At 59.0% G+C, this 25360-nt stretch overlaps 2 protein-coding genes across 6 annotated transcripts; one reads left to right on the top strand and one right to left on the bottom strand.

Moving 5' to 3' along the window:
• The first annotated feature begins 1930 nt into the window (after nt 1–1930).
• LOC133227939 (ATPase family AAA domain-containing protein 3) lies at nt 1931–18534 on the top strand. 4 transcript variants are annotated; one of them, XM_061383070.1, is made up of 16 exons: nt 1935–2366; nt 5608–5684; nt 6348–6449; nt 6564–6623; nt 7091–7160; nt 7352–7517; nt 7683–7752; nt 8071–8226; nt 8702–8758; nt 8902–9027; nt 9204–9328; nt 9597–9648; nt 9939–10009; nt 10703–10870; nt 11975–12107; nt 17706–18534. In XM_061383070.1, the coding sequence occupies exons 1-16, from the start codon at nt 2165–2167 to the stop codon at nt 17853–17855; spliced, it is 1785 nt and encodes a 594-aa protein (XP_061239054.1). In that variant the 5' UTR covers nt 1935–2164; the 3' UTR covers nt 17856–18534. The 4 variants fall into 4 exon arrangements, with proteins under 4 accessions (XP_061239057.1, XP_061239054.1, XP_061239055.1 ...); XM_061383071.1 differs by having other exon boundaries at nt 1939–2366; nt 11999–12107; XM_061383072.1 differs by lacking the exon at nt 1935–2366 and adding an exon at nt 2420–3087.
• Nucleotides 18535–18599: 65 nt separating this feature from the next.
• Nucleotides 18600–25170, bottom strand: TMEM240 (transmembrane protein 240). 2 transcript variants are annotated; one of them, XM_061383082.1, is made up of 4 exons: nt 24227–24520; nt 23896–24002; nt 19473–19681; nt 18600–19317 (listed from the first exon to the last, which is right to left on the bottom strand). In XM_061383082.1, exons 1-4 carry the CDS (start codon nt 24281–24283, stop codon nt 19169–19171), a joined length of 522 nt encoding a protein of 173 aa, XP_061239066.1. In that variant the 5' UTR covers nt 24284–24520; the 3' UTR covers nt 18600–19168. The 2 variants fall into 2 exon arrangements, with proteins under 2 accessions (XP_061239066.1, XP_061239068.1); XM_061383084.1 differs by lacking the exons at nt 18600–19317; nt 19473–19681 and adding an exon at nt 21530–21618 and having other exon boundaries at nt 24227–25170.
• Between the last annotated feature and the right edge of the window lie 190 nt (nt 25171–25360).

The raw sequence follows: 25360 nt of genomic DNA, 5'->3' as shown, positions 1-25360 counted from the left end.
TTTTTAATTTTTAAAACTGACTTTTTAAATGCAGAGCTTTATTTTCAATTATTCCTTGTCATATAAAACTACCAGGCTTCCTTGCTGGCTCAGATGATAAAGAATCTGCTTGCAGTGCAGGAGACCTGGTTTTGATCTCTGGATCACGAAGAGCCCCTGGAGAACGGAATGGCTACCCACTCCAGTATTCTTGCCTGGAGAATCCCTTGGGCAAAGGAGCCTGACAGGCTACAGTTCATGGGCTCGCAGAGTTGGACATGACTGAGTGACTAACACTTTCATATAAAAGTCCACGTGCGTGTGTGTGCTAAGTCATGTCCAACTCTGTGACCCTTGGACTGTAACCCACCAGGCTCCTCTGTCCATGGGATTCTCCAGGCAAGGATACTGGAGTGGATTGCTGTGCCCTCCTCAGGGGATCTTCCTGACCCAGGGATGGAACCTGGGTTCTTACGTCTCCTGCTTTGGTAGGCAGGTTCTTTACCACTAGCACCACCTGGAAAGCCCATAAAAGTACACAAGCTTGCCAAATGCTGGACTTTGGATGGAACTAAACAGTTTCCTGTGGACATGGACTTCAATTCCCTTCCCCATTTCCTCTTTATCCAGCAAAGCCTGCCAGGAGTGCTACTGGATGTATATTTTCTGGCCGGTTCATAAAGACCTTGATGATGACCAATGAGCGACATCTAGCAGGAAAACTCCTTTGGTTTTTCTCACTTGGGGAAACAACAAACAACAAAACCCTGGCAGAATTATCTTAGAATTTTTTCCCCCTGTTTTTATTGAGGCTTATTGAGGGGAAAGTCCATATGATTCTGGGAACTCTACAAATTCCATCAAGGAAAGAACACAGGGGCAACTTGGACACTGGCCCAAGAAGCAAACTTTGCTAACTTTGGGTGCTGCCCTGTGTCCATCCTTGTCTCCATCTGTCCCAGGCCGTCTGGCCTGCACCTTGGTCCCTGAAGCAGGAGCAGGAACCTGGCCTTTGGAGTTCCCCAGAAGTCTCACCAGACAGTAACCAGAGCCAGGACCCTTGGGCCCCGAGGAGCTCTTCTCCCACGAAGGCGCCCTCTGTGGGGCTTCTGGACTCTGCCGCCCCTTACTTCTGGGGTTGGACAGCTCAGTCCCCTCACTTGGGACTTCCCACGTGGCTCAGTGATAAAAAAAAATCCGCCTGCTAATGCAGGAGGCATCGGAGTGGGTTCCATCCCTGGGTCGGGAAGATTCCCTCTGGAGAAGGAAACGGCAACCCACTCCAGTATTCTTGCCTGGAAAATCCCATGGACAGAGGAGCCTGGAAGGGTACACAGTCCATGGGATCGCAAAGAGTCGGACAGGACTGAGCATGAACACACCCTCGCATGTACGTCCCCTCTGTTGAGAGCCACTGCGCTGAGACGCTGAAGAGGAGGTTTGGGAGAGCCCTTCATCCTACTGACGGTTGCTGGAGATTGGCCAGGGCCGCGCTTCCGCCCTTCCATCATTTCAACACCGAGACCCAACAAGCAACAGGCCCAGTACTTCCCGCGCCGCCCGGCCCATGAGCCGGCCCGCTTTGCGCTGGACACACCCAACCCGCTCTCTGCCATCCTAGGGAGCCGCTCAGCCAGCGGCGCCGGCACCTGCTCTCTGCCCCGGTCCTGCGACCCATCGCTCGCCGCGGGCCGGTTCCTCCCCCGCTGACCGAGCGCCTGTGGAGGACTCTTGCTCCCGCGGCCGCTCCCTCGTTCGGGACCCAAAAGCCTTCCGCTCCAGCACCAGCATCTCTGCTGCCCCTGGGGCCGGAACTCTGGAGGCCCATAGCACCTGGACCAGCGTCATTGCCACGCTGACGTATTCAAGGGGGCGCACGCGCCCAGCTCCTCAATTTTGTCCCTGATCGGCGCCTGTCACCTGGTACCTCGCCCCGCCCCTCCGACGGCCTGCCCTCTGTGCCTGCCTCTACAATCGCGGCTGAGACACCATGATGTCACGACCCTCGTAGCCAATCCGAGGGTCGCATGGGGCACGGGACCCTCACACGCCTCCATTGCCAGGGAGGAAGGGCCGCTGTTGCGCCTGCGCAGTCTTTGCCGCCGGCTCGCGGCGCGTGGAACCCGCTGTGAGTCCCGCGAGTCCATTCGGCTGCAAGTTCCCGCGGCGGCGGCGCTTGTGGACCATGTCCTGGCTCTTCGGCATCAAGGGTTCCAAGGGCGAAGGCACGGGGCCACCTCTGCCCCTGCCGCCCGTACAGCCCGGAGGCGAAGGCAGCGGGGACGGCGGCGCGGGGGACCGGCCGGGGCCCAAGGACAAATGGAGCAACTTCGACCCGACGGGCCTGGAGCGTGCGGCCAAGGCGGCGCGAGAGCTGGAGCACTCGCGTGAGTGCGGCGGGTGGGCGCGGGCAGGGCGACCGGGCGGGGCGCTCGCGGGCAAGTGGTCTGAGCGATCGAGCAGCAAGTGGTGGTCGGGGGAGGAAACCAGCCTTAAGCGATAAGCCCGCCGGAGCCACCCTGCGTGCAGGGGAAGTTCGGGATGCCCTGACCTTCTGGCATCTTCCCAGCTGCCACGCATTCTTCACGTGGGGAAACCAGTGCCGAGTAGACTCAGAGGGTACGGGCAGCAGGTGGCGGAACTGCACCGTGGTCTCCAGTTACGGCCTCTTTCCGCCTCCACGTGGGACGGCCAAGGCAGGCCAGGTTGGGGATCCGTCTGTGCTAGTTGCTGGCAGTTTTCCGTTTGAGAAGGGAGATGGGTTTGAGTGTCCTAGGCTTTAAAGAAAATGCATCAGGCTTTCACTTATTGTTGGAGAACGTTAGCATTCGAATAGGTGAGGTCTGTAAGCAACAAATAAGGCCGGCCCAGGGCAGCAGATGACCTTCTTGGCTCCTACCCTCAAGGCATCAGCCCTTGACTGCACCTTCACTAAGCCCACGTATTTTCTCCCAACCTTCTTTTCTTCTGCGGATTTGACGATGTCTCAAAAGTCTGGAATATAGCACATGCTGAGAAGATGTTAGTTGAAAGAATACAGCGACTTTCAAACTTTTAAGCAGAGGTGCTGTTTTCTTACCACCCCATGCTGCAGCCTTGTAAGCAGAGGTGAGCAGAATCTTCCTATCCAGGGGTGGCCTGGCACTTTGTGGCTTAGTCTCTGCTCTTCCACCGGGGCCACAAGAACACCCCGCGCAAAGGTCTCCTGCCTGCCTGGTTCTCCGATCCTGGGAGGAACGTTGTGGATATGTAGGCCTGGGCCCAGGGCAGCCTGTTTCCTTAGACCTACCTGGAACACTCCCTACCTCTGAGTGGGTGTAGAGTGTAATAGATGGATTAAGTTTGCAAGATAATAGAAGACAGGCTTGCAGAGGGGCTTGAGAGACAATGACCAGGCTTCAAGACACCTCAGTGATCATAGACTTTTGACATGAGGTCTAATTTCTTAGGTTTGTGTGTGGTGGGGGGTTGGGGGGAGTACACCCTCATTTCTTAGGTGTGTGTGTGGGGGGAGTTCGCCCTTATTTCTTAGGGGTGTGTGTGGGGTGGGGTATGTGTGTGCGCACACATGTGATGGGGGGCTTCACCCATTTCCTGTCCTCCCTTGGGAATCTGAAGCCTGACTCTTGGCCCCTTGCACTCACACAGTTGTACAGGCCAGTGTGAATAGCCTGTGGTGTGTCTCAGGGTAGCAGTCGAGGGAACTCCCTGACTTCCTGTCTGCTCATGCCTGTGAGCTGCTCCCAGGTCTCCTGCACTGGCTGCCCCAGAACATGCTCCACTTGGGTCCGCAGGGCCTTGGCCTCTGCTCTCCCACCTCCCACAGTCAGCATTTCCTGCAGAGCCTCCGCCTGCCACCACTTAGAGGCATTGTCTCCTCATCCGTCTCCATGTCTCGTGATGCTGTCCCAGGTGTGAACCCTACTTCATTTTGTTCTTGCCTTCCTTCCTGGCTTCTCTGCTGGTCAGTGGGAGAGGTGTCACCCTGAGCTGCCTGTCCCCTCTGTCCCCAAACCCTCCTCCCCAGGGTGCCTCAGGCCCCTCAGCCCCTCCCCAGGCCTGTCTTCTGGAGATGCTTCCAGTTCCCAGCCAGAGGCCTGCCCTGGTTGGCCTGGGCCCACTCTTGTTCACTCATTGCTCTCCTATGCGAACCGAAGATACCCTCAGCTGCCCCTCACAGCCTGGCCTCTGTCTGTGTCCCTTGGGGCCTAGCCTGATGCTGTTGGTTCCCCAGGGCTCCTCAGTCCTCCTTGGACGCCAGAGCAGCCCATTTGGCCTTAAGCTGTGTGCTCCACGTGTTTATAGCATTTTGGGAAGAGTAACTTGCCTGTGGTGGGTGCAGTTGATGCTGGGCCCGTCTCCTGGTGCGGGACGATGTGAGGTGACAGTCGTCATTCTCAGCACTGAGCCCAAAGCTTGTGATTAGCAGGGCTCCTGGGTGCCAGGCCCTGCACTAAGCAGTTTACCTGCTTTCAGATCATGAACTCCTTATTGCCAAATTCAAATTCAGCCATCTCACTCCACGAGTCAGGGGAGGGAGCGCCCGCTTTGCTTGCAGGCTGTGACCAAGCCTGGCTGCCATAGGTCACAGCTTGAGTAAACAAGCCAGCTGCAGGTCCTCCCTAAGCTCTGAAGCCAGACCGAGTGCCTCAGCTGACAATTGAGCCCCATGCTGGGAGCCGGCAGCCCCAGGGGTTATGTTCTAATCAGTGGCGTGTGGGCTGCAACTTGTGGGTGACAGGTCCTGGGATCTGCAGCCTACCTTGAAGGCCTCAAAAAATAAGACAGATGTGGCAGACAGAAGGGTGGACATGTGGTCCGCAACCTAGGAATGTGGTAGCATCAGAGAGGTGGGCCCACGGGGTCCCCAGCTTCTCTCTGTGCTTTTATGCGTTAGAAGGTTTTTGTGGTAAAGCGTGGTCTTTACAGTGATGACAGAACTGTGTTACCAGGAGTCTCTTAGGCCCCATGCAAAGGTTTTTTAGAAAGGAGAGTAAAAAAAAAATAAAAAAATAAAAAAAAAAAAGAAAGGAGAGTGCTGGGGTCCGTTCTTTTCTAGAACATCCTTGTATTGCCACATATTTCCACATGTGTCCCCTTATGAAGAGTACACACCTGGAAGATGTTAATTACACACATGTTTCTAACAGATGGCCTGTGAAGACATTTCTAACGTCAGCCTGCAAGCGTTGCCTTCTTTCTGGTTTAATCCTCCTTTGCTTCTTTCTTACTCAGGCCCTCAGCTGCCTGTGCTCAGTTGTAGAATAGTAACAGGTATCAAAGGCTCAAGAGAAACATTCACACTTGAAAAATAAATGACGGTATAACCACAGGCTTGACTCTCCTGCTGTCAGTGGACGAGCAGTGGACAGCCTCTCTGCTGGAGCCCTCTGGGGTGTGACAGTCCCCTGGGGGCAGACCCCACATGTGGGTTTTCTGTTGGGGGTGGAATAGACAAAAGTGGCAAGATGGGGCAGTGGTCTTCTTAGTGGGGGCCTCTGAGCAAATCTGACCAGGAACCAGCGTGGCCACGCGTGCTTTCAGGTTGAGGCTGTGGTGTCCTTGAGCGCCCCTAGCCCGGGTGAACGCTTGCCTGGTGTCCTGATGCCTGCACACCCCTCCCCCCAGGACACGCCAAGGAGGCGCTGAGTCTGGCTCAGATGCAGGAGCAGACACTTCAGCTGGAGCATCAAGCCAAGCTCAAGGTGGGTGAGGGTGGGCGCTCGGGGGCTGTGGAGAGGACCCGGGCAGAAAGGAGAGGACACAGGCAGTGGGTGCAAGGTGGGTGCTAGGGGTTGGGGGATGGAGAGGACGGGGTGATCGGTGAGGGTGGGTGCTGGGGGAGGGTGAGAGAACACAGGCAGGCGGTGGGCGCAGGGTGGGTGCCCAGGCACCTCCTCAGGGTTGAGGGAAATGGGCATCAGCACAGGTGTGTGGCCTGAGGTCTGCACAGAACCTTCTGGAAGGCAGGTGTGGGTGAGGAGTCTGGTTTCTCAGAGGGGAGCCCCACCCTCACACTGAGCACATAGTGAGCAAATGTGGAAAAGGCCCTGCTCTATGCTCCACCTGGGTTGTTGTAAAGCGAATCAGGAAGTGAGCAGCTAGCACAAGCACATGTCGGGGGGCTGGCACCCAGGAGACTCTCTGGCTACTTTGGCACCGGCCCAGTCCATTCTCCTGGCTTCTCTTTGCCTGTGGGTCTGGGTCCTCCCGGGCCTTGGTGCAGTTGCAGCTGAGCACCTACAGGCCTATGGGGGTGTGGAACAGGCCACATCACTGTCTGGCCCCTTCGGAGGGCCCTCAGAGGGGGAACGGGGGGCAGGAGGTCTGACTAGGCCCTGGCTCACAGCAGCTGGTGTGTCCTGCAGGAGTACGAGGCCGCAGTGGAGCAGCTGAAGGGCGATCAGATCCGAGTGCAGGCTGAGGAGCGGAGGAAGACCCTGAGTGAGGAGACGCGGCAGCACCAGGCTGTAAGAGAGCAGGGCTGGGGAGGGGTGCTCATCAGGGACAGCGCCTGTGGGGGCCCGGCCTAGACCTTAGTTCCTGAGGCTGGGGTATGTTCACATCGCCCTCTCCCTCCCTAGAGGGCCCAGTACCAGGACAAGCTAGCCCGGCAGCGCTACGAGGACCAGCTAAAGCAGCAGGTGAGCACTGCCTGGCCACTCATCTTCCCCAAGGGGGCATGGGGGCCAGAGTCTGGGATCCTCTTGTCAGCAAGCACTGGGTTGAGGGGCGGGAAAAGGAGGGTTCCAACCGAGCTGCCCTGAGGGTCTCCCAAGTGGGACTTGACTGACGAGTGAGTTTGTAGGGGGCATTCAAACATCGAGCCTGTTGGCATTTTAGCTTCTAAATTCAACAGTTCGGCAAAAGGCCCATTTCATGAGGACAGCTGTAGGTCAGGGCCACCCCGAGGCTGAGCTGAGCGGGGGGCCAGGGTTCCTTCCTGCCTTAGGCTGTGCAGCCTGCAGGCCCCAGGGTAACCGTCCCCAGGAGCTTGGAGCCCTAGGAGTGGTGGGGGTGTCTCCAAGGCCAGAGCAGCTAACCTGTTGGTGTGATGTTGCCTGTTTCCTAATCTCGAAGCCCTTCCCTTCCTTTTGTGGCTCCTTCTCAGCAACTTCTCAACAAGGAAAACTTACGGAAGCAAGAGGAATCTGTGCAGAAACAGGAGGCCCTGCGGCGAGGTAGGGCCCTGACCTGGGAGCTCTTGGCCACGGGTCACGCCCTTGCTTTAGGCCTTTCACTCCCCAGGCAGCATCAGGGGTGGGCACGCTGAGACCCTGGGGGTAGAGGGCACCCTGGCTTGCTTGTCCTCTGTAGCAGCCCTGGGTGGGGGCCATGGGCTGAGCACCACCCCTGCCCCCTCCCTGGGCAGCCACCGTGGAGCGGGAGATGGAGCTGCGGCACAAGAATGAGATGCTGCGGGTGGAGGCCGAGGCGCGCGCCCGGGCCAAGGCCGAGCGCGAGAACGCTGATATCATCCGAGAGCAGATCCGCCTGAAGGCCGCTGAGCACCGCCAGACCATCCTAGAGTCCATCAGGTGAGGCCCCGCATGGCAGGCTTCTGCTGGCCCCTTTCCTACGTGGGTGCCCTACTCCTCCCCTGACTGGTCCTTCTGCAGTGCCCCTCGGGGCTGACCTAGGGGCCTCCAGCCACGTGGCACATGGCCTGATGCCTTCTGGGTCATGCCACTGCTCCCCTGCAGGACAGCAGGCACCCTGTTTGGTGAAGGGTTCCGTGCCTTTGTGACAGACTGGGACAAAGTGACAGCCACGGTAAGCGCCTTTGCCTTCTTCCCTGGGGTACTTTCACATGTCAGGGGCTCTGCAAGCCACTGGGGGTTGGCGCCTATGCTGAGTGCTCACCCCTCCCCCTACCAGAAAGGCACAAGTGACTTGGCCTTTGGGTTTGGGGCACTTCAAACGACTCAGCATCAACCTTGGTGGGGCTGGGGGGAGGGCATGGGGGATGCCAAATGCCCGTTTCATCTCCCCGGTGCCAGCCCTTTGGTGCACCGGTGCTGGTGGGCCTGGCAAGACTCCAGGGAGCCAGGGGATGGGATGGACACCACCTGCCTCCTCTGTCCGCTCCAGGTGGCCGGGCTGACGCTGCTGGCTGTTGGGATCTATTCCGCCAAGAACGCCACGTCCATAGCAGGGCGGTACGTTGAGGCTCGGCTGGGGAAGCCGTCCCTGGTGCGGGAGACATCTCGCATCACGGTGCTGGAGGCGCTGAGGCACCCCATACAGGTAACCACAGGTCTTGGGGGCACACACCCAACAGCCCCTTCCTCCTCTTCTGTCCAGATGCCACCCTCCTTCTGTGTGCTGACTTGCATTGCCTCCTTGATGCTGCCCCTTGGGCCCTGTGATGTCAGCACTGGGGGGACTCTCACCCTGGTCCACTCGGTCTCTCTGGGGGTCTGTCGGGGTGGCCATCCTCTTGAGTGGACTGCCCCCCTGCTTGTTTATGAACTCCTGGGGCTGTGGTGAGCCGTCCTCCTGGAAGAGAAGGCATTGGAGGCAGCCTAGGGTCGACTCCTTCCCTTGAGGGGAGCCAGGCTTCCCCTGCGTCTTGTGGGCTGTGCTGTGAGGTCAGCGCTGGAGGTCAGCTTTGCGGACGGTCTCCCCCGCCGGCCTTGTCCAGGAAAGCTGCTCACATGCGTTCTGGTGTGACTGTGCCATGAGCTTCGCTGACCCTCCCTACCCTCCCCCTACCCTGCAGGTCAGCAGGCGCCTCCTCAGTAAACCTCAGGACGCGTTGGAGGGTGTTGTCCTCAGCGTAAGTGGGGCTGCCCAACCTCCCAGGAGTTGGTTTGCTGGCTCAGCCCAGCTGGGGAGAGTGGCCTCACGTGCCAGCCCAGGCCCTAAGGAGGGACGGACTGGACAGCAGAGCGCCCCCCAAACCGCTATGTCCCCTGGCAGCCCAGCCTGGAGGCTCGCGTGCGGGACATTGCCATCGCCACAAGGAACACCAAGAAGAACAAAAGTCTGTACCGAAATGTTCTGATGTACGGGCCACCCGGTACGGGCAAAACGCTGTTTGCCAAGGTGAGGGCACAGGTGGGACTGGGGGTGGTGGGGACTCACCTGCCTGGGACACGTGCCCCTGTCCAGCTCTGCAGGCCAGGTGTCTCCACACACACGTGATCCGGCCCTGGTGGCCAGGAGAAGTGGGGTGGAGGGTAGGTGGAGCAGCCCTTAAAGCCCCTTCCCCAAACGCCCAGAAACTGGCGCTGCACTCCGGTATGGACTACGCCATCATGACGGGCGGGGATGTGGCCCCCATGGGGCGGGACGGCGTGACGGCCATGCACAAGGTCTTCGACTGGGCCAGCACCAGCCGGCGAGGGTGAGCCGGGGCTCCTGCTGGGAAAGGGGTCGGTACTTTCCCCACAGCCTGTCCCTGAGGTCCAAGGGCCTCTCAGTGTCGGTGATTTATCAGTGTTTAAGATGAGGGCTCACCAGCCCATCTCTAGTTACTTGCCCCAATGCTGGCACTGGACACGTCCTGATGGGTAGCCAGGCTCTGGGTCCCAGAGGCCACTGGGGACAGTGCAAAGTGTGGGGTTTCCGCTGGGCTGTGCCCTGCCTGCCCTCACGTGGCCCTGCCCTCACAGCCTCCTGCTCTTCGTGGACGAAGCGGACGCCTTTCTCAGGAAGCGAGCGACTGTAAGTGTCTAGAGGCCCCATTTGTCCTGAACTGGGTTGGCTGCTGGGGAGTGGGCAGGTGGTGGCCTGGGCCACATCTACACTTATGAGAAGGTTGTTGGGAGCCTGCTTCACAACCACACTTTGTTCATACATTTCGTTTGAAAAGTGGAAGTTTAGCATCTTTTCAAAGCTAAGCTTCATTCAGTCTTTGAGCTTAGATCTGTGAAGGTCCTTCCATGTTTCTGTCCTGGATGAGGGGGGCCTGACTGTTTGCATGGCTGCTTACAGCCTGACCCTTCTCTGTGCAGGAGAAGATCAGTGAGGACCTCAGGGCCACCCTGAACGCCTTCCTGCACCGCACGGGCCAGCACAGCAGCAAGTGAGAAGGGGTGGCCAGCAGCCTTGCCTCAGCTCACGGGGCTGCTGTGGGGTGGCCTGCCCACATGACCAGACAGCCTCCTGTGTCTTCCCTCCGTGCAGTGGGATGGCCATTTGGGCACTGGGGGACATTTGTGGGTGCCCCTGAGACATGCTGTAGGCTGAAGCCAAGCCCAGTGGCATGTTCGTCCACAGGCCACTGCCCTTGGCACCTCTCTCTGCCCCTGAGAGGCATTGTTGGGCCACCACACCGTCAGGTGACCCTGGGTCGGGCTGGCCCTTCTGGGTTCCTAGTCTTGTACTCTGCGTGGGCAGGACCCTTCCAGCCCTCTGCCTGCTGCACCTGTTGCCCATGGAGAGCCCAGCCTAGCTGCTGGGAGGCCTGTTGACTTCCTCCTGGGTTGTTGCCTCTGCTGAGCTGAGTGCCAGGCCTTGGGACCCTGCACTTGATTGGGGAGGGGCAGGGGTCTGTCTCCATCCTGGGTCCCCGGGTCCCTGCCCTTCCTGCACGTGGAGGCTTCACGGCCCTCCCCCCAGGCTGGGCCATCAGTCAAGAGAAGCGGGAAATTGGGGCAAGACAGGGAGGGCAGGTGGTAGAGGGTGATGCCAGTCTCCCTGGTTTTGTGGGCTGAGAAGCTGCCCAGTAGACCCTGCTGGACGGCAGCCCCCGTCTCTTGCCGTGTGTCGGCTGCAGGTTCATGCTGGTCCTGGCCAGCAACCAGCCCGAGCAATTCGACTGGGCCATCAACGACCGCATCGATGAGATGGTCAGCTTTGAGCTGCCGCAGCGGGAGGAGCGGGAGCGCCTGGTGAGAATGTATTTTGACAAGTATGTTCTTAAACCGGCTACAGAAGGAAAGCAGTAAGTGTCCTGCCACCACGGCGCCCCTTGCCTGTCATGTTGGTCCCTCCCCCCAGTGCCCACATGGGCACTAATCCTAACCCTGCCCCTGGGGTTTCACCACGGGGTCCTGACCACCCATCATTGGAGGTTCTGCCCTCCTATCCTGTCCACCCATTGATCTCCTGCCTCCATCCTGCCTTCAAACCCCTCAGATCCAGTCCACACTTGGGTCCTGGTAGTGAGGGGCCATGACAGCCCACTTCTGGACTCTTTGAGCCTTGCTCTGGGCCCCTCACTGCACACACTGGGGCCCACTGGCTGGGGTAACCCTCCTTGCTCGTCCAGAACCCCCCCGGCCCCGACTGCTGTGCTTTCAGGAGCGCTCCAGATAAGCCTGCTCTATTTGTATCCCTCCCTGGGGACCGGATCTCAGCCCCACTGACCTGGATCCGCCTGGCACAGCTGAGCCATCTTCTGTGCTCAGGCAGACTTTGCCAGTCCTTTGCCACCTGTCCCCTGAGTTCTCTTTCCTGGGCCTCTTTCCCCTCTTGCCCCAGCTGATCCCAGTCCCCTTAAGCTCCTGAAGGCACATCCTGACCCAGCAGCAGCCCGGGCACTGTACGCAACCTGAGGAGCTGAGGCTTTTCACAAGAGTTTGAGTGGTCTCTCTCGGGCTTTCAGTCAAGCCCGATGGGGCGAGATCTGCATGCAAAGGGGTCAGGAGTGTTAGCTGCTGTGTGCAGCGGGGGTTCAGGGGGAGGGCACATGGCCCCCAGCCCCCTGGCCAGCGGTGGGGCTGGGAGCAGACTGGGATCTCCCCCTGCCTGTTCCTGCATGTCCTGAACAGCCCCTCAGCTGCCCCTGAGCACAGCTTGTGCCCCTCATCCTTACACGGCCCCCACTGGGGCTCCGTCTTGGGCTCCCCAGGGAAGGGACATGCCCAGCAGGGGAGGAGGTGGAAGGATCACACCTATGGACATTGGTCAGGGTGTGCCTCATTACAGCAAGGGGCTTGGACACTCTTCCCTGGGGTTTCCCAGCGCAGGCTCCACCCTGGCCTCCATTAGTAGAAGCCAGGCCCTCACTAGCCTCTGGTCGTTTGTGGGTCTTGTGGGCGCCCAGGCATCACTCGGGAACTCCTCACAGGCGCTTGAAGCTGGCCCAGTTTGACTATGGAAAGAAGTGCTCGGAGATTGCGCAGCTGACGGAGGGCATGTCAGGCCGGGAGATCTCTCAGCTCGCTGTGGCGTGGCAGGTGAGCTGAGACGTACCCTGCAGGGCAGAGCCCAGCTGAGCCAGGGACCCTCAGAGTGGTTGGAAGGCAGTTGGGCTGGTTCCTGAGCGCCCACTGGGGTGTTTCTGAAGGGTTTCTGGACAGATGTGACATGACTGCCTACTTCCCTGCCATCACAGTCCTGGGGCCCCTGCAAGGTGGGGAATGAGCCAGGGCCCTCTGCAGCTTCGCATTTTCTGGCCTCCCTGTTGTCGTTCTGGTCCACATCAAAAGGGGCCCTCTAGATCAGTGGCATGTCCTGTGGCCAACATGTTCACTTCCCAGGAACCACTGGGCTTTGTCTCCAGCCAGGGCCCAGGACAGTCGGTACAGGTGATGGCAGATGGTGCAGAGTCTGGGGCCACAGCCTGGGAGGGCATGGCGCTTCCCAGGAGTTGTCTGTGGGCACAGGACAAAACTGACCTGACGGGATTTCCTTCTGGGCTCCTTGCAGAAGCCCACAGCCTTTAGGATGATCTGCAGGGTAATGAAGGCGGTGGGTGTCCTGGCTTTCAGGACAGGTTTGTGGTGTCACGAGGGCCTGGGGGCAGCGGGATGGTGGCTCTGGGCACACAGGTCAGAGTGGCCCTGGTCAGTCCTGACACCAGGCTTTCCTCTGAGGCATCCCGGTGGCAGCTCCCCGCGTGTGGGGAGGGGAGCAGCCATTTAGCACGTTTCTCCATTGTCCTTGCTGGGTGGAGTGTGCTGAGTGAGTTGTGTCTGTGGCCACATGACAGCCTGGCCACTGTCAGCTGAGCATGAACGCATCTTTTATGAAATTAGGGGACATCTGTTGAATTTGAACATCCTCGTCCAGATACACGAGTGTGTTAGTCAGGATGAACTAGGTTGTGCTGTAACAAACAGCCCCAGATCTCAAACCCCACTGCGGGACTCAGGGGCTCTTCCCCATGCTGGCCTCAGTCAGGAAGCAGGCCTCACAAGGTTGGCTATTTCCGTGACCAGCAAAGTGGCCAACAACCCAGGCGGCCGGGACAAAACGCACAGCCAGGGCTTGAACAAGTGTCACCTCATGGTTCTGGAGGCTGGATGTCCTGCCTCAGGGTGCCAGTGAGGGGGTTCCTGTTGCTATGAGGGCCCGCTTCCTGGCTGCCACCCAGCAGCATCCTTGCCACTTGCTCACGCACAGCCCTGCAGGAGTAGGGTGCCATTCTGTGACCCTACCTGACCTGACCCGCCTGTTTCCAAGGGCAGCCATGCTGGGGTTAGCACTTCAGTGTGACCTGGGGGAGGACAAACAGGTGGTCCCAGCAGCAGGGGTCCTGGTGCACCTCCTCTCCCTGCTTCTCTTCCCAGTTCTTTGAGGAGGCCATGAGACAGGCCTGCATGTACTCTTGGGTGGGGAGCTGAGGGTCAGGAGACCCGGCGCAAGCGCGGGAGGCTGGAGCCTGCAGGGAGCTCTCCCTGTGTATCCAGTCCCTGGTCAGGTGTGCACAGGGTGTGCCTGGTACTCATCACCACTTCCAACACCACTTCCCGCAACCCCCAGAATGCCATGGGGATTCCATCGCCTTGGACAGGACATGTTGGCATCACTCTTTCAAGTTTGCTCCCCTTGTGGCCCCAGGTGCTTGGGGCTGGGCTGTGGCGACTTCTGACCACCCTACCACTCTCTCCGGCCGGGCAGCCCAGGCACCCGGCACCTACTTCCCGCTTGCTGGTATCGTGGGCTCTGTTGCAGCTGCCGCCCTGTGCCATGGTGTGACGGTCAGGTCTATGCTTCTCACCATCCTACAGTTGGTCATCCATCATGGGAACCTGAACTTTTTAACATAAAATTCATCTTGACCATTTTTAAGTGCACAGCTCAGTGGCATTGAGCACATTCGTGTTGTTGTACACTGTCCCCACCATCATCTCTAGGACTTTATCTTCCCAAACTGAAGCTCTGTCTCCATTAAACACTTGCTGCCATGCCTGCCGCCCACCCCCAGCCCCCACTCCCCTACTTGCTGTCTCTGAGAGTCTTGACTCTTCCAGGGACCTGTGAGGAATCATACCGGCATTGTCTTCTTAAAACTGGCTTCCTCACTGAGCACAGTGCCCTTGAGGTTCATCCGTGTTGTAACAGGTGTCATTGTCCTCGTCAGGCAGCCTGACACCCTGGAGTGCAATGGACATACCTCATGCACCTCTCTGGCTGCAAGTGGACACTTATGTTGTTTCTGTATATTTTAGATATTAACCATTTATCAGACACATGGTTTGCAAATATTTTCCCCCTCTTCTGTGGGTTGCCTTTTTTTACTCTCTTGGTAGTGTCTTGCTTCTGCTGCTAGGTCGCTTTAGTAGTATCTGACTCTGCGACCCTGTGGACTGTAGCCCGCCAGGCTCCTCATCCATGGGATTTTGCAAGCATGAATACTGAAGTGGATTGCCATGCCCTCCTGTAAGGGATCTTGCCGACTCAGGGATCAAATGTGTGTTTCTTGGGTCTCCTGCATTGGCAGGCAGGTTCTTTATCACTAGAGCCACCAGTGTCCTTTGAAGCACAAAAGATTTTAATTTTTATTAAGCTGAATTTTCCTATTTTTTTTCTTTTGTCGCCTGCTTTTAGTGTCACAGACAAGTCATTGCTAAATCCAGTGTCTGAAAGCTTCTCCCCTAAGTTTATTTCTACCAGTTTTAAAGTTTGGAGTTTTCCCAGCACCACTTGTTGGAAAGGCAGTCATTTCCCCAGCGCGTGGTCTCGGCCCCCTTCTTGGAGGTCACTGACAGTACACGTGAGGGTTTGTGTCTGGGCGCTCTGTTCTGTTCTGTTGGGCTATGTCTGTCTTAGTGCCAGTACCACTGTCCTTTAGGTTTTAAAATGAGGAAATGTGAGAATTCTGAGGTTCATGACTGTTTTGGCTACTTGGGGGCCTTTGAAATTGCATATGAATTTTAGGGTGGATTTTTTTTTTAATTTATGCAAAAAATCATCATTGAAATTTTGATAGGGATTGCATTGAATCTGTGGATTGCTTTGGGTAGTATTGGAATTCCAGCTAAATACTTCCTGGATGAGGAATCAAACCACTGTCCCTTGTATTGCGAAACAGATTCTTAACCAATGGACTACCAGGGAAGCCCCTGTTTTCTTGCTTTCTTTTCCAGTTGTTTAGTGTTACTATAGAGACCCAAGTGGTTTTGTGTGTTACTTCTGTATCCAGCAACTTTGTTGAGTTTATTACTTTTAACAATTTTGGGGGGATCTTTAGGGTTTACTGTATGTAATAAGATCACATCATCTACAGACAATTTTACTTCTTCCTTTCCGATCTGATGTCTTTTATTTCTTTTTCTTGTCTAATTGATCTGTCTACAATTTCTAGTGCTGTGTTGACCTGAAGTGCTGAAAGTGGGCATCCTTGCCTTGATCCTAGTTTTAGTGGAAAAGCTTTCAGTCTTTTACCATTGAGATGACTTTTGCTGTGAGTTTTTCTTATATGGCCTCTATTAGAATGAAGACATTTTCTTATATTCCTGGTCTATTATTGGTTTGTCATGCCTTATGGCTTGCAGGATCTTTTTCTCCCCTGAGCACATATACCAGGACCCTTGGCAGTGGAAGTGTAGAGTCCTCACCACTGGACCACCAGGGAATTCCCCCTAGTTTATTGTTTTTGTCAAGAAAGGGTATTGGATTTTGCCAACATTTTTTCTCATTAACTGAAACGCTCATGTGGTTTTTGTCCATTTTGTTAATTATTTGCCTAGGTCAGTTTTCCCTAGGTGAGCCATCCTTGCACTCCAGGAATAAATCCCATTTGGTTGTGATGTATAGCCATGTCAGTGTGCTACTGAGTTTGGTTTGTTAGTATTTTGTTGAGGGTTTTACATCAGTATTCACAGAGGATCTGGATCTATGGTTTACATGTGGTGTTTTGTCTGGTTTTGGAAGAGTTTGAGCAACATTGGTGTTAGTTCTCCTTTAAGGTTTTGTGTGTTTTTTTTGTAATGAACTTCTAAATTTTTGAATAAGTCCAAGTTCACAGGAAGGTCACAAGGCCAGCACAGCCCCCACTACACTCTGAATGTCTCACCACATCCCTCAATTCCACTTTAGATTTGATCTCACCCAGAACCCGCCCAGATGCCCATGATATTCCATCCTGCTGTCTCAGGCTCCTCAGGGGGCGCTGTTCTGAGCATGATCCTCACGGTTCGAGGAATGCTATAGAGCGTCCCTCCTTTGGTCAGTCTCGTGTCTCTGACTGGGATTGTGGGACTGTGGAGGAGACCCTAAAGGCGAGGTACCCATCTGGTCATGGCACATTGGGGCATCAGACATCCACACAACATCACAGGGATGTTGGCCTGGATCCCCTGGTTACATGGTGGCTGCCTGGCTTCTCCATGGTGACGTCACTGCATACCTCTACCCGCCCCTTCCCACCATTGGATCCCCTCTGGCTGCTGCCACCCAGCCTGCCTCCTCTGCCATTCTCATGTGTACCTCGCAGGAGGCTGCAGGGGCAGCCCCTCTGTCCTTGACCTGGCTTGGGTGCTGAGGACAGCCGTGTCCCAAGGCTGGGGCTACCTGGGTAAGCACAGTGACTGGTCATCTCAGACAGTGGGAGCTTGCTCCCAATGCCCTAACGTGGCTGAACCTCCTCAGGGAGCTGGAGAGAAACAGCCAGCCTGGTTTGAGCCCCCTGCTTGGTGGACACTTGAGTGCTGTCCTCAGGATAGGCACATGTCAGAGCCACTTGATGGGTGACTGGGAACAGAAGGGATGCTGGGTCATCTGGGTGGCATGTGGCCTGGCCAGAGGACCTGCTTTGGCAGCTGCAGTGCTGTGGACCACACTGGGACCTGACTAGCAGAACTCTGGTTCCCCAAGCCACGTGCCAAGGCTGGGTTATGGGGAATGCAGTGCTGCCCACAGCAGCCCCACAGTTCTGGGAAGCACTGTGTGAGGACAGTTGGGGGCCTGTGAGGGGCAGGTCCTGGTGGACTGTGCCCCATTTGACCCCTGGAGGGCTTTGCTTCCCTTTAGTGTCAGGCCTGTGGTGGTTCTGATGACCATGGCCTGGGCCTGAGGGGAGCTTGGTTATCCACAGAGCAAGGCCTGCAGTTGAGGGGTGGGGCTCCCTCCTGAAAGTAGTCCTCTGGGTTTCTATTTGTAGAAAGTCATTGAGAAACTTAGTGGAGCAGGCAGAACCACGGAATTGAGGGGTGGCGGCCACACTGGGCTGCAGATCTGCCTGTGAGCACGTGTGTGTGGCACACTCAAGTGCATAGGGAGTCAAGGCGTGTGCCTTTGGCATTTCTGTCTGCATATGTGTCCTGCTGAGAGGCCAGGCCCCTCCTGAGTCTGAGCACAGGCCCAAGGGAGCACCCTGGCCTTTGCTCCTGCCTGCCCTGCCCACAAGAGGGCTTTGGGTTCTGTGGGGTGGGGGGGTGTCTCCAAGGTGGGGGATAAGCAGCAGCAGCAAGGATGGGGCTGGCCTACAGGCTGAGTGGTTCCTGGTGACTGGTGGGCCCTGACCAGTCACCTGGGAGCCACAGGCCTGGCCCCTTCCCTCTGCGGGCAGCCCCTCTGGTGCCCTGAGTCAGTACCCTTTTCTTCGCCAGGCCATGGCATATGCTTCTGAGGACGGGGTCCTCACTGAGGCCATGATGGACGCCCGGGTTCAGGATGCCATCCAGCAACACAGGCAGAAGATGCAGTGGCTGAAGGCAGAGGGGAGCCAGCCGCCAACCCTGCGCACACAAGCTGAGTGAGCTGGCCTAGACTCCCAGGCACACTGGCCAGGTGGCTTCAGCAAGAAGAAACACCGAGGTGCCCAATCTCCTGGCAGTTTTCATCTTCCTCGGTCAGGGGCGAGGCAGTGTCAAAGGCCTCTGCTAGGGACCAGCTGCTGCTTAAGACCTGGGCATCTTTGAGGCAGGGTTGGTTCCTCTGCCCCCCACCTCCAGGCTGGTGCTTGCTGGGGCCACCCCCAGGACACCCTGGGAGATATGTCCCCTGGCCAAGCCCAGATGGGGAGAAGGCACCATTCCCCATGCCCAGGGGCAGCAGCCAGGCTAGCAGCACTGCATCCCAGCAGGTGCTGGCTGCTTCAGCTGTGAACAGCAGTGGCGGCCTGGCCAAGGGAGGGGACCTGACTTTGCCGAGTCCCACCCAGGACCAGAACAACAGCCGTGAGCTGTTCTGCCATGAGCAGAGCTGGTCCCTGTGCGGCCCAATGAGGGTGCCCACCACTCTCTTCCAGAGGGGTGTGCCCCTCAGGTCTGTGGAACCTAGGGTTCGGGAACTAGCCCACCAAGATCTCATGGCCAAGGATGTCCAGCACAGGGGTACTGGCTAGCCCACAGAAGCCACAGCTCTCCCTGACTGGAGTTGGTGTCTTTTTAATCCAGAATCTAATTAAAAAAAAAAAACAAAAACTGGCAAATATCACCAAGTGTCTGTCTCATTCCTGCCGTGGGGGTCCCGGGGTCAGAGGTGAAAGAAGAGGCAGAGGCTGGAGCTTTCTGGAGAATTTACTGACCAGCAGGGGTGGGAGTCACAGTGAGGCGCCCGACCGGGGATGCCCTGGGCAGGGTGGCCGCACTTGCCACAGCAGGGTTCGGGGGCCTTATTGCTGGGCCGGGGCCTACCCCGGGCCCCTGCCCCACGCCCCTACTGCGGGCCCTGCGAACGCACACGCCTCATGCACGTGCTCCCGTGTGCAGACGTGGGCGCACCGGGGTCCCACCCCTTCCCTGCCGCGCCTGGCTCCCGGCCGCGTTCCCCTCCAGCAGAGATGGCTCCAGCTCCGGGAACCAGACACATGGACGGAGAGACAGACGCAGGCGCACAGGAGGCCTCCAGCTTCAAGCGGCAGACGTGGTCCCAGGCTGGGCACGCGGCCCCGCCTCCGTCCCAGGTACCGCCGCCCCCGCCCCACCCCGACCCCCTTTATAAAAAGAAGAGGAGACAGCACCTTCCGCCGGACGTGCCCGACGGCCTTGGGCGCCCTGGCCCAGGCTGGCCGTCCAGTCCCGTGAGCGTGGGCGCGGTGGCCGGCGGCCCCGCGAGTCCTGCGCGCGGCTCAGAGGTGCCGCGGGCTCGGGTGGCCGTTGTGGTAGAGTTTCTGCTTCACGTGCACCATGTTCCCGGCCGCCTCCTCGAACGGCCTGTGTGGCCGCCGGCCCAGCTCCCGCAGGCTGCACAACTTGGGCAGCCAGGTCCACGAACCGTCTGCGGGACGCGGGGCGCGGTCAGGGGGCGGGCGTGGTGAGTGGGGCTCGGGTGGGCGGGGCTTGGGCTCGGGAAGGGGACTGTGGGCGGGGCTCGGGTGGGGCGTAGCCCCGGCACAGACCGAGCTCTGCCAACGTGCCCGCGCCCGCACTCACCGTAGCGCCGGCCGGCCCTCCAGGCGCGCACGGCGCAGTGCAGGACGCCGTCCATCCACACCAGGAACCAGCTGATGCAGAAGCCGAGTAGCAGCCCCAACATTAGATCGATCTCCTGCTTGGTGACGTTGTCTGTCACGAAGTAATTCTCGGAGGCGTCCACCACAGACTGGTCCCCGTCGTACGGGATCACGTAGTGGACGTGGTGCCTGGGGGCGGCAGGGCGGGCTGGCACCTGTCCCGCGGGGCGGGCGGGGACCCCGCAGTAAGCCGCACCCGTTCACCTGCTGGGATCTTTGAAGCAGCCCTTGTGGGGAGCTGAGGTCGGAAGGGGCCACCGTAATCGCCTGGGACCCAGGTCACTGATGGGTCCCAGGCGGGAGGCTGCCCTGCCCAGTGGGTGGGAGTGTGCGAGGTCGGAGGTTAGCGTGAAGTTCAGTTGCCCGTACGCATACCCTCCTCCCTTCTCCCCCCAGCCCCAGGCTCAGAGGCAACCCCTACAAGGTCACAGGCACACAGCACAGGTAAAGGCGTTTCAGGGTGAGAGCCCAGGCAGGGTATCCCAGCCCAGTGAGAGTCACAGCCCACCTGTGGGCCTGGCTCCTGGTCACTGCCCCCCTGGCCTCTCCCTCCCAACCCTGCAGTCAGCCTGCCCTGTCCTCCAAGGAAAGCCACAAGTGATGAGCCTGCCTTGGGCGTCTGGTCCCCTTTGGCTCCCCATCCCTCGCAGGAACCTCCCCTGCCCCCACTATCTGTGCTGGAGGCCCAAGGGCACCCCTGGACCTGCCCCACACAGGTCCCTGATCCTGGCATGGGAGCCGTAAACGACCTCCTAGACGACCACGGCCCCTGGCATCCCAGCACCCACCAAGCCTCGGCCGTTCCCCTCAGCCTCCCCTCCCTTGACAGTCCAATCTGAGGCCACTGACCCCTCCAGGCCCTCTCCTGCCTCTGACGGCCACAACGAACTTTCCCCACAAAGCTCTCTCCAGCCTGCCCAGATCCTCTCTTCCTCCAGGAAGCCCTCTGGGCCTAGCAATCCTAGGGATCCTAGGCGAGGTGGCCCTGCCCAGGAGACCAGTACCCAGGACACCAGACTCTGAATTCCAGGTCCTCCACTCTCGAAAGAGAGCTGGAGAAAAGGAGCTGTTGGTCTTGGGTGCCCGTTGCACCCTGAACCCCTAGTCACCCTCACCAGCTGTGGCCCCTCCTCTGGCCCTGAAGGGTCACTGCCACCCTGGGGTCCTCCTGCCTGGTTCTCTTCCTACTGAGCCTCTCAACTGGCTTCTTCAACCCTCCACCCCCACCAAGTCCCCACCTTCCCCACAACGTCTGCTCCAAGCTCCAGCTGCCTACATGGCATCTCCACGTGGGATCTACAGACACCTCAAACTTGCACCTAAAAATAGCTCCTCCCTCCCCAAGCCCGCTTCTCCCCATCCTCCCTTCAATTACACGTTGACACCTCTGCCTGTCTCCAGCTAAGAGTCCCTGCCCCCACCTCACAACTGGATATGCTCCATGCCCCCTCCCCTGCAGAGGACCTTCTCAAAAACGGTAAACCCCACAGGTCATCCCTGACCACAGACCCCTACAGCTCCTCCCTCACAGACACCCCCTGAGCCAGCAGGAATCACCCAGCTCCTTCCTCCCAGTGAGGATGGCAGCCCCTTTTCACACCCCTCTGCTACCCCTGGGGATTCCTGGGGCCCATCCCCCTCAGCTAGTCTGGAGTGTGACCAGGCCTGGTGGCGGTGGGGGTCGGGGGGTGCACCTTGGCCGCCACAGCCCCATGAGCAGACCCAGCTTATTTGGCAAGGACTGTCTGACACATGGCAGCCATAGCTCATGTGATCACATTTCACCAATAGCTCTCATTGGTCATCAGTGAGAGATGGAGAATTCTTGACTGCCCAGTGTGTAGCCATGGCCAGCCCCCAGGAGAGGATGCCCTTAGTCACCTGTTCGCAGTCCCATCGCCCTGACCAGGCCAGGCCTTCCGGCAGCTGAGAACACTGAGCCCCGCCTCCTGCGTTCCTGCCTCCTGGGCCCCCATAGGGAAGGTCATCCTCGGGACCACCACTTCCCACCCATGGACAGGGCAGGAAACTTGAAGATGGGGTTGCCAAGGAAGCCAGAAATGCCCCTGCAAGTAAGACGAGGGCAAGCCCCAATTTTACCTGGGGGCCTGGGACCTCCAAGGGATCGAAGGTCATGACCTGTGCCCCCATCGTTGGTCTGGCATCTGCCATTCATCCCCTGCCCCTTGCCCTCCTCCTTCCTCCAAGTCAGGCAGACCCTGGGGGGCAGGTGGGGGTTCAGGTCACCCATGTGCACACGTATTTCTGTGATGTGTACATACATGTGTCCTGCCTGGGCCACGCATGTTGCATGTGTCTACCTGAGGTTGGACGCATGTTGTGTATACACGCCAGCCACATGCACAGGACCCAGCGTGTATACCATGAATTCGGCCCATGAGCTCCACACGTGTGCAAGGGCACACGCGCCTGGGGCCGAGCATGGTGCGTGTCACATGGAGATGCACATGCACTGGGCTTGCACACAGCCCTCCTCTGTGGGCCCCATGGCATATGCATGGTGAGCGCCCACAGACAGCCTATTGGCACGCACGCTCCACAGCATTTATACACGTGTCCTCTGCATAAAATTCTCCATACTGGCATGTGGAAGGCACAAGTGTGTGTGCACTTTCTCTGCACATGGGGTGTACACACAGGTAGACTCCATTGTGGCAGTGCATGTACATGGTTTGTACACAGAGGTCTCATGTGCAAGCCTGTGCCCTGCAGACATTCACCACGCCCACAGGGCGAACACGGTGCTGTATATTGTTACACACATGTACTGCGCATACACATACATGTTGTCAGTGTACAAGAATAGTTTGTACACTGAATTTTATATTCTGTATGCGGCAGTGCATACAAAGCACACACACATGAACACATACACACGTGGAAACACTCAGCGCTACAGTTGGGTGACTCTCGTGTTGTTTGTGTCTAAACTGCACATGGGCCTCGCTGCAGCTTGCACTCTATGGGGATTTCTTTTACACCATCCATGTGTACTCTGGACATTACATATGATGCATACACACAACCTGAGCAAATACACACTGAAAACACATCCTGTCTGCCCAGATGGGCCCGTGGTGTGATGTTCTGGCACATATGTGCTGGTCACACTACCACAGCCCTCACATGGAAAATAGGCCTTATAAATGTCGATGGAGCCGAAGCTTGGGCCAGTGCCGTGCACACCTCCGGTGTCCGGGAGGGTCTTGGGACCCTGCTCACACTCCAGTCCACATTGGCCCAGTTAGCGTGGAGCTGACCTGCCATTCTTCGGCCTTGGAGTGTGTGCTTGGGGCAGGAATACAGGGACCTCGGGGGTGTGGCCACCCAGCCGACACTCAAGATGATTCTTGGCCAGCGCACAGCACACGTGAGGGCCATTTACACACCTGTCTCCACCTGCCCTGACGCCCGTGTTCTGCTTCAATACCTGGTCTGCACACACAGGCGTGTAGCATGTTTAGTGAGGCATGAAACTGATCTCACACACATACCCCTAGCTCAGTATGTGTGCACACATCCCTGGAGCAGAAGTGCAGGGCAGGGTCAAGAACACAAGTTCCCTACAGGCCACACAGCCTCGGGCGAGTCCGTCTGCTCAGCCTCTGTCCACTCTCACGGCCCCAGCGTGTGGGCTTCCTGCAGGGCTGAGGGACTGCTGTGTGTGCGCACATGTATATGCACAGACGGTACACACATGCGCGTCTCAGGAGAAGATGTTTATTTCATACATGGACATACAAACATGCATGGCCAGGAAGACTCCATCACTACATGTGCACAGAATGGGGGGGTGTCACAAAGTGGGCACAGGGGCCTGGGTGCTCCCCTCCCTCTGCTTGACCTTGAGCAGACTCCATCCCCGGCCTCAGTTCCTCCTGGACAACCAAAGGGGGTGGGCAGATGCCCCTCAAGGGAGGCCTTGCCCACCTTGACCTTCTGCTCCTCCCCCTAGCTGGCTCCCAGGAAAGTTCAGGGAAAGAGCTGGGGGCCCCGGGAGAAGGAGGGTGTCCTCTGTGGGCAGGAGCCCTCCCAGGACACCAGGCTGGGCGGCTGCTCTCCTGGCCTCTAGGCCTTGGACTAGTTCTGCCCATCACCCTGCAGGCCCTTTCTCTAAAGGCCATATGGGAGGGGGTCCTCTCCCCTCCCGGAACACCCTGTGCAGATGGAGCCTGACGGGTCCTTCCCCCACCCAGCCTGGCAGAGCCTCGGCAGCGCCCACCAGCCTAGCCCAGCTGGGCCCTGCAGCCCGGCCTGCGTGGGGCTCGCCACTTCCACCGACATGTGTGATCACGCGTGTGCCCCTCTGGGCGCAGACTCACCGGCCACAGTTGCAGTGGCAGACGCGGTCCTCGCCCCGCAGGTGCGGGAGGATGTAGTTGTGGAATCGGTCCAGCAGCGCGTTCATGTCCATCAAGCACGCGATGGCCTGGAAGAGCCCATGACCGGTCAGCGCCGAGAAGCGAGCAGCTGGGCCGGGGACCCCAGGCCGGGGCCGGCGCAATGGGGACGGGGAAACGCAGGGCAGCCGGGGATGGGGGAGCGCAGGCCGCGCGGGCCCGTAAACAAGGCGCAGGAGGGGGAGGCGGTGCGCGGGCGCGGGAGGCGGGAGCGGGTGCGGGGAGCGGGCGCGCGGGAAGCCCCTCCGCTCACCATCACGATCGACGCCCCCAGAATCATGAAGATCATGGTGTTCGCGCTCATGGACATCGGGCGGGGCCGGGCCGGGCCGGAGCGCCGCCCCCCGGCCCCGGCGCCCCCCCGGCCCCGGCCCGATGCTGAGCCCCCGCCGCCTCCGCAGAGGTCAGCCCGCCGCGCACCCACCGCTGCTTGCCGGGGAGGAGGCGCGGGGCCGGTGCGGGGCAGGGGACGCGGCACTCCTGGGGTCCTCGGCCGCCCGGCCCGCGCGCTCGCCGCGCCCGCCGCGCTCCGCTCCGCCCTCGGCCCTGCCTCCCGCCCTGCGCGCGGCGCGGCTCCGGCCCCCTCCCCCTGCGGCCTCCCCCGCGCCCGCCTCCCGGGAGGGACCTCGCCGCCCGCGGCCGCCCGCCCCCGAGACGCCGGCCGGACCCCTCCCCGGGGGCCGCAGGGCCCGCTCGCCCCCATGTGGCCAGGGCCGGCCCTGGCTGCCAGCCCAGAGCCCCGGGACCGCGGGCCGCGTCCCGTCCCGACCCGCCAGGGCTATCCTGGAGAGGCCCCGGCTTCCTTCCGCTCTCCTCCCCACTTCTCAGCTGGAGGCCCCTCCTCCCCGCAGCCCGGGGTCGCGGGGTAAGGGGCTGCGGACCGGCTGGTCGGCACCCAGCCACTATGGCAAGAGGCTGCCTTTAGTGGAGGGGCTGCAGGGCGGCTGCCAGCTAGATCACTCCAGAGCCATCCGAGCCCAGAAAAGGCCAAAGAATCCCCCGTTGCGGGGGTCAGGGCCAGCCTCAGCTTCAGCTGTCCTTAGGGGTCGACCTGGAAGGTCAGAGGCCTGATCTGGCTGCCCCATGATGCTGGGGGTTGGGGAGGGGGCCCTGGGCCAACCTGTCATCTGCAGCCCAGGGACAGCACTGCCTACGCAGGACCACTCCCCCCGCCCAACTCCCTGCCCAGCTTCCTGCAGGGACTTAAGGTTTTCCACTGCTGCAGAAATCAGGAGGGCTCACCAGACAGTGGTCCCAGCTCCCGGGGCAGGGGCTTATGAACAGGAAGCCCTCTGGATGGTGCCAGGGAACACCCCCGTGACCCACATGCCTGGGACTGCTGTCCAAGGGCCCTGACTGGGGGGCCAGGCAACTCAGGATGAAGCCA

The sequence above is a fragment of the Bos javanicus genome, chromosome 16 (genome assembly GCF_032452875.1).
Source record: "Bos javanicus breed banteng chromosome 16, ARS-OSU_banteng_1.0, whole genome shotgun sequence".
NCBI lineage: Eukaryota > Metazoa > Chordata > Mammalia > Artiodactyla > Bovidae > Bos > Bos javanicus.
This window is presented reverse-complemented; position numbering and strand designations above follow the sequence as displayed.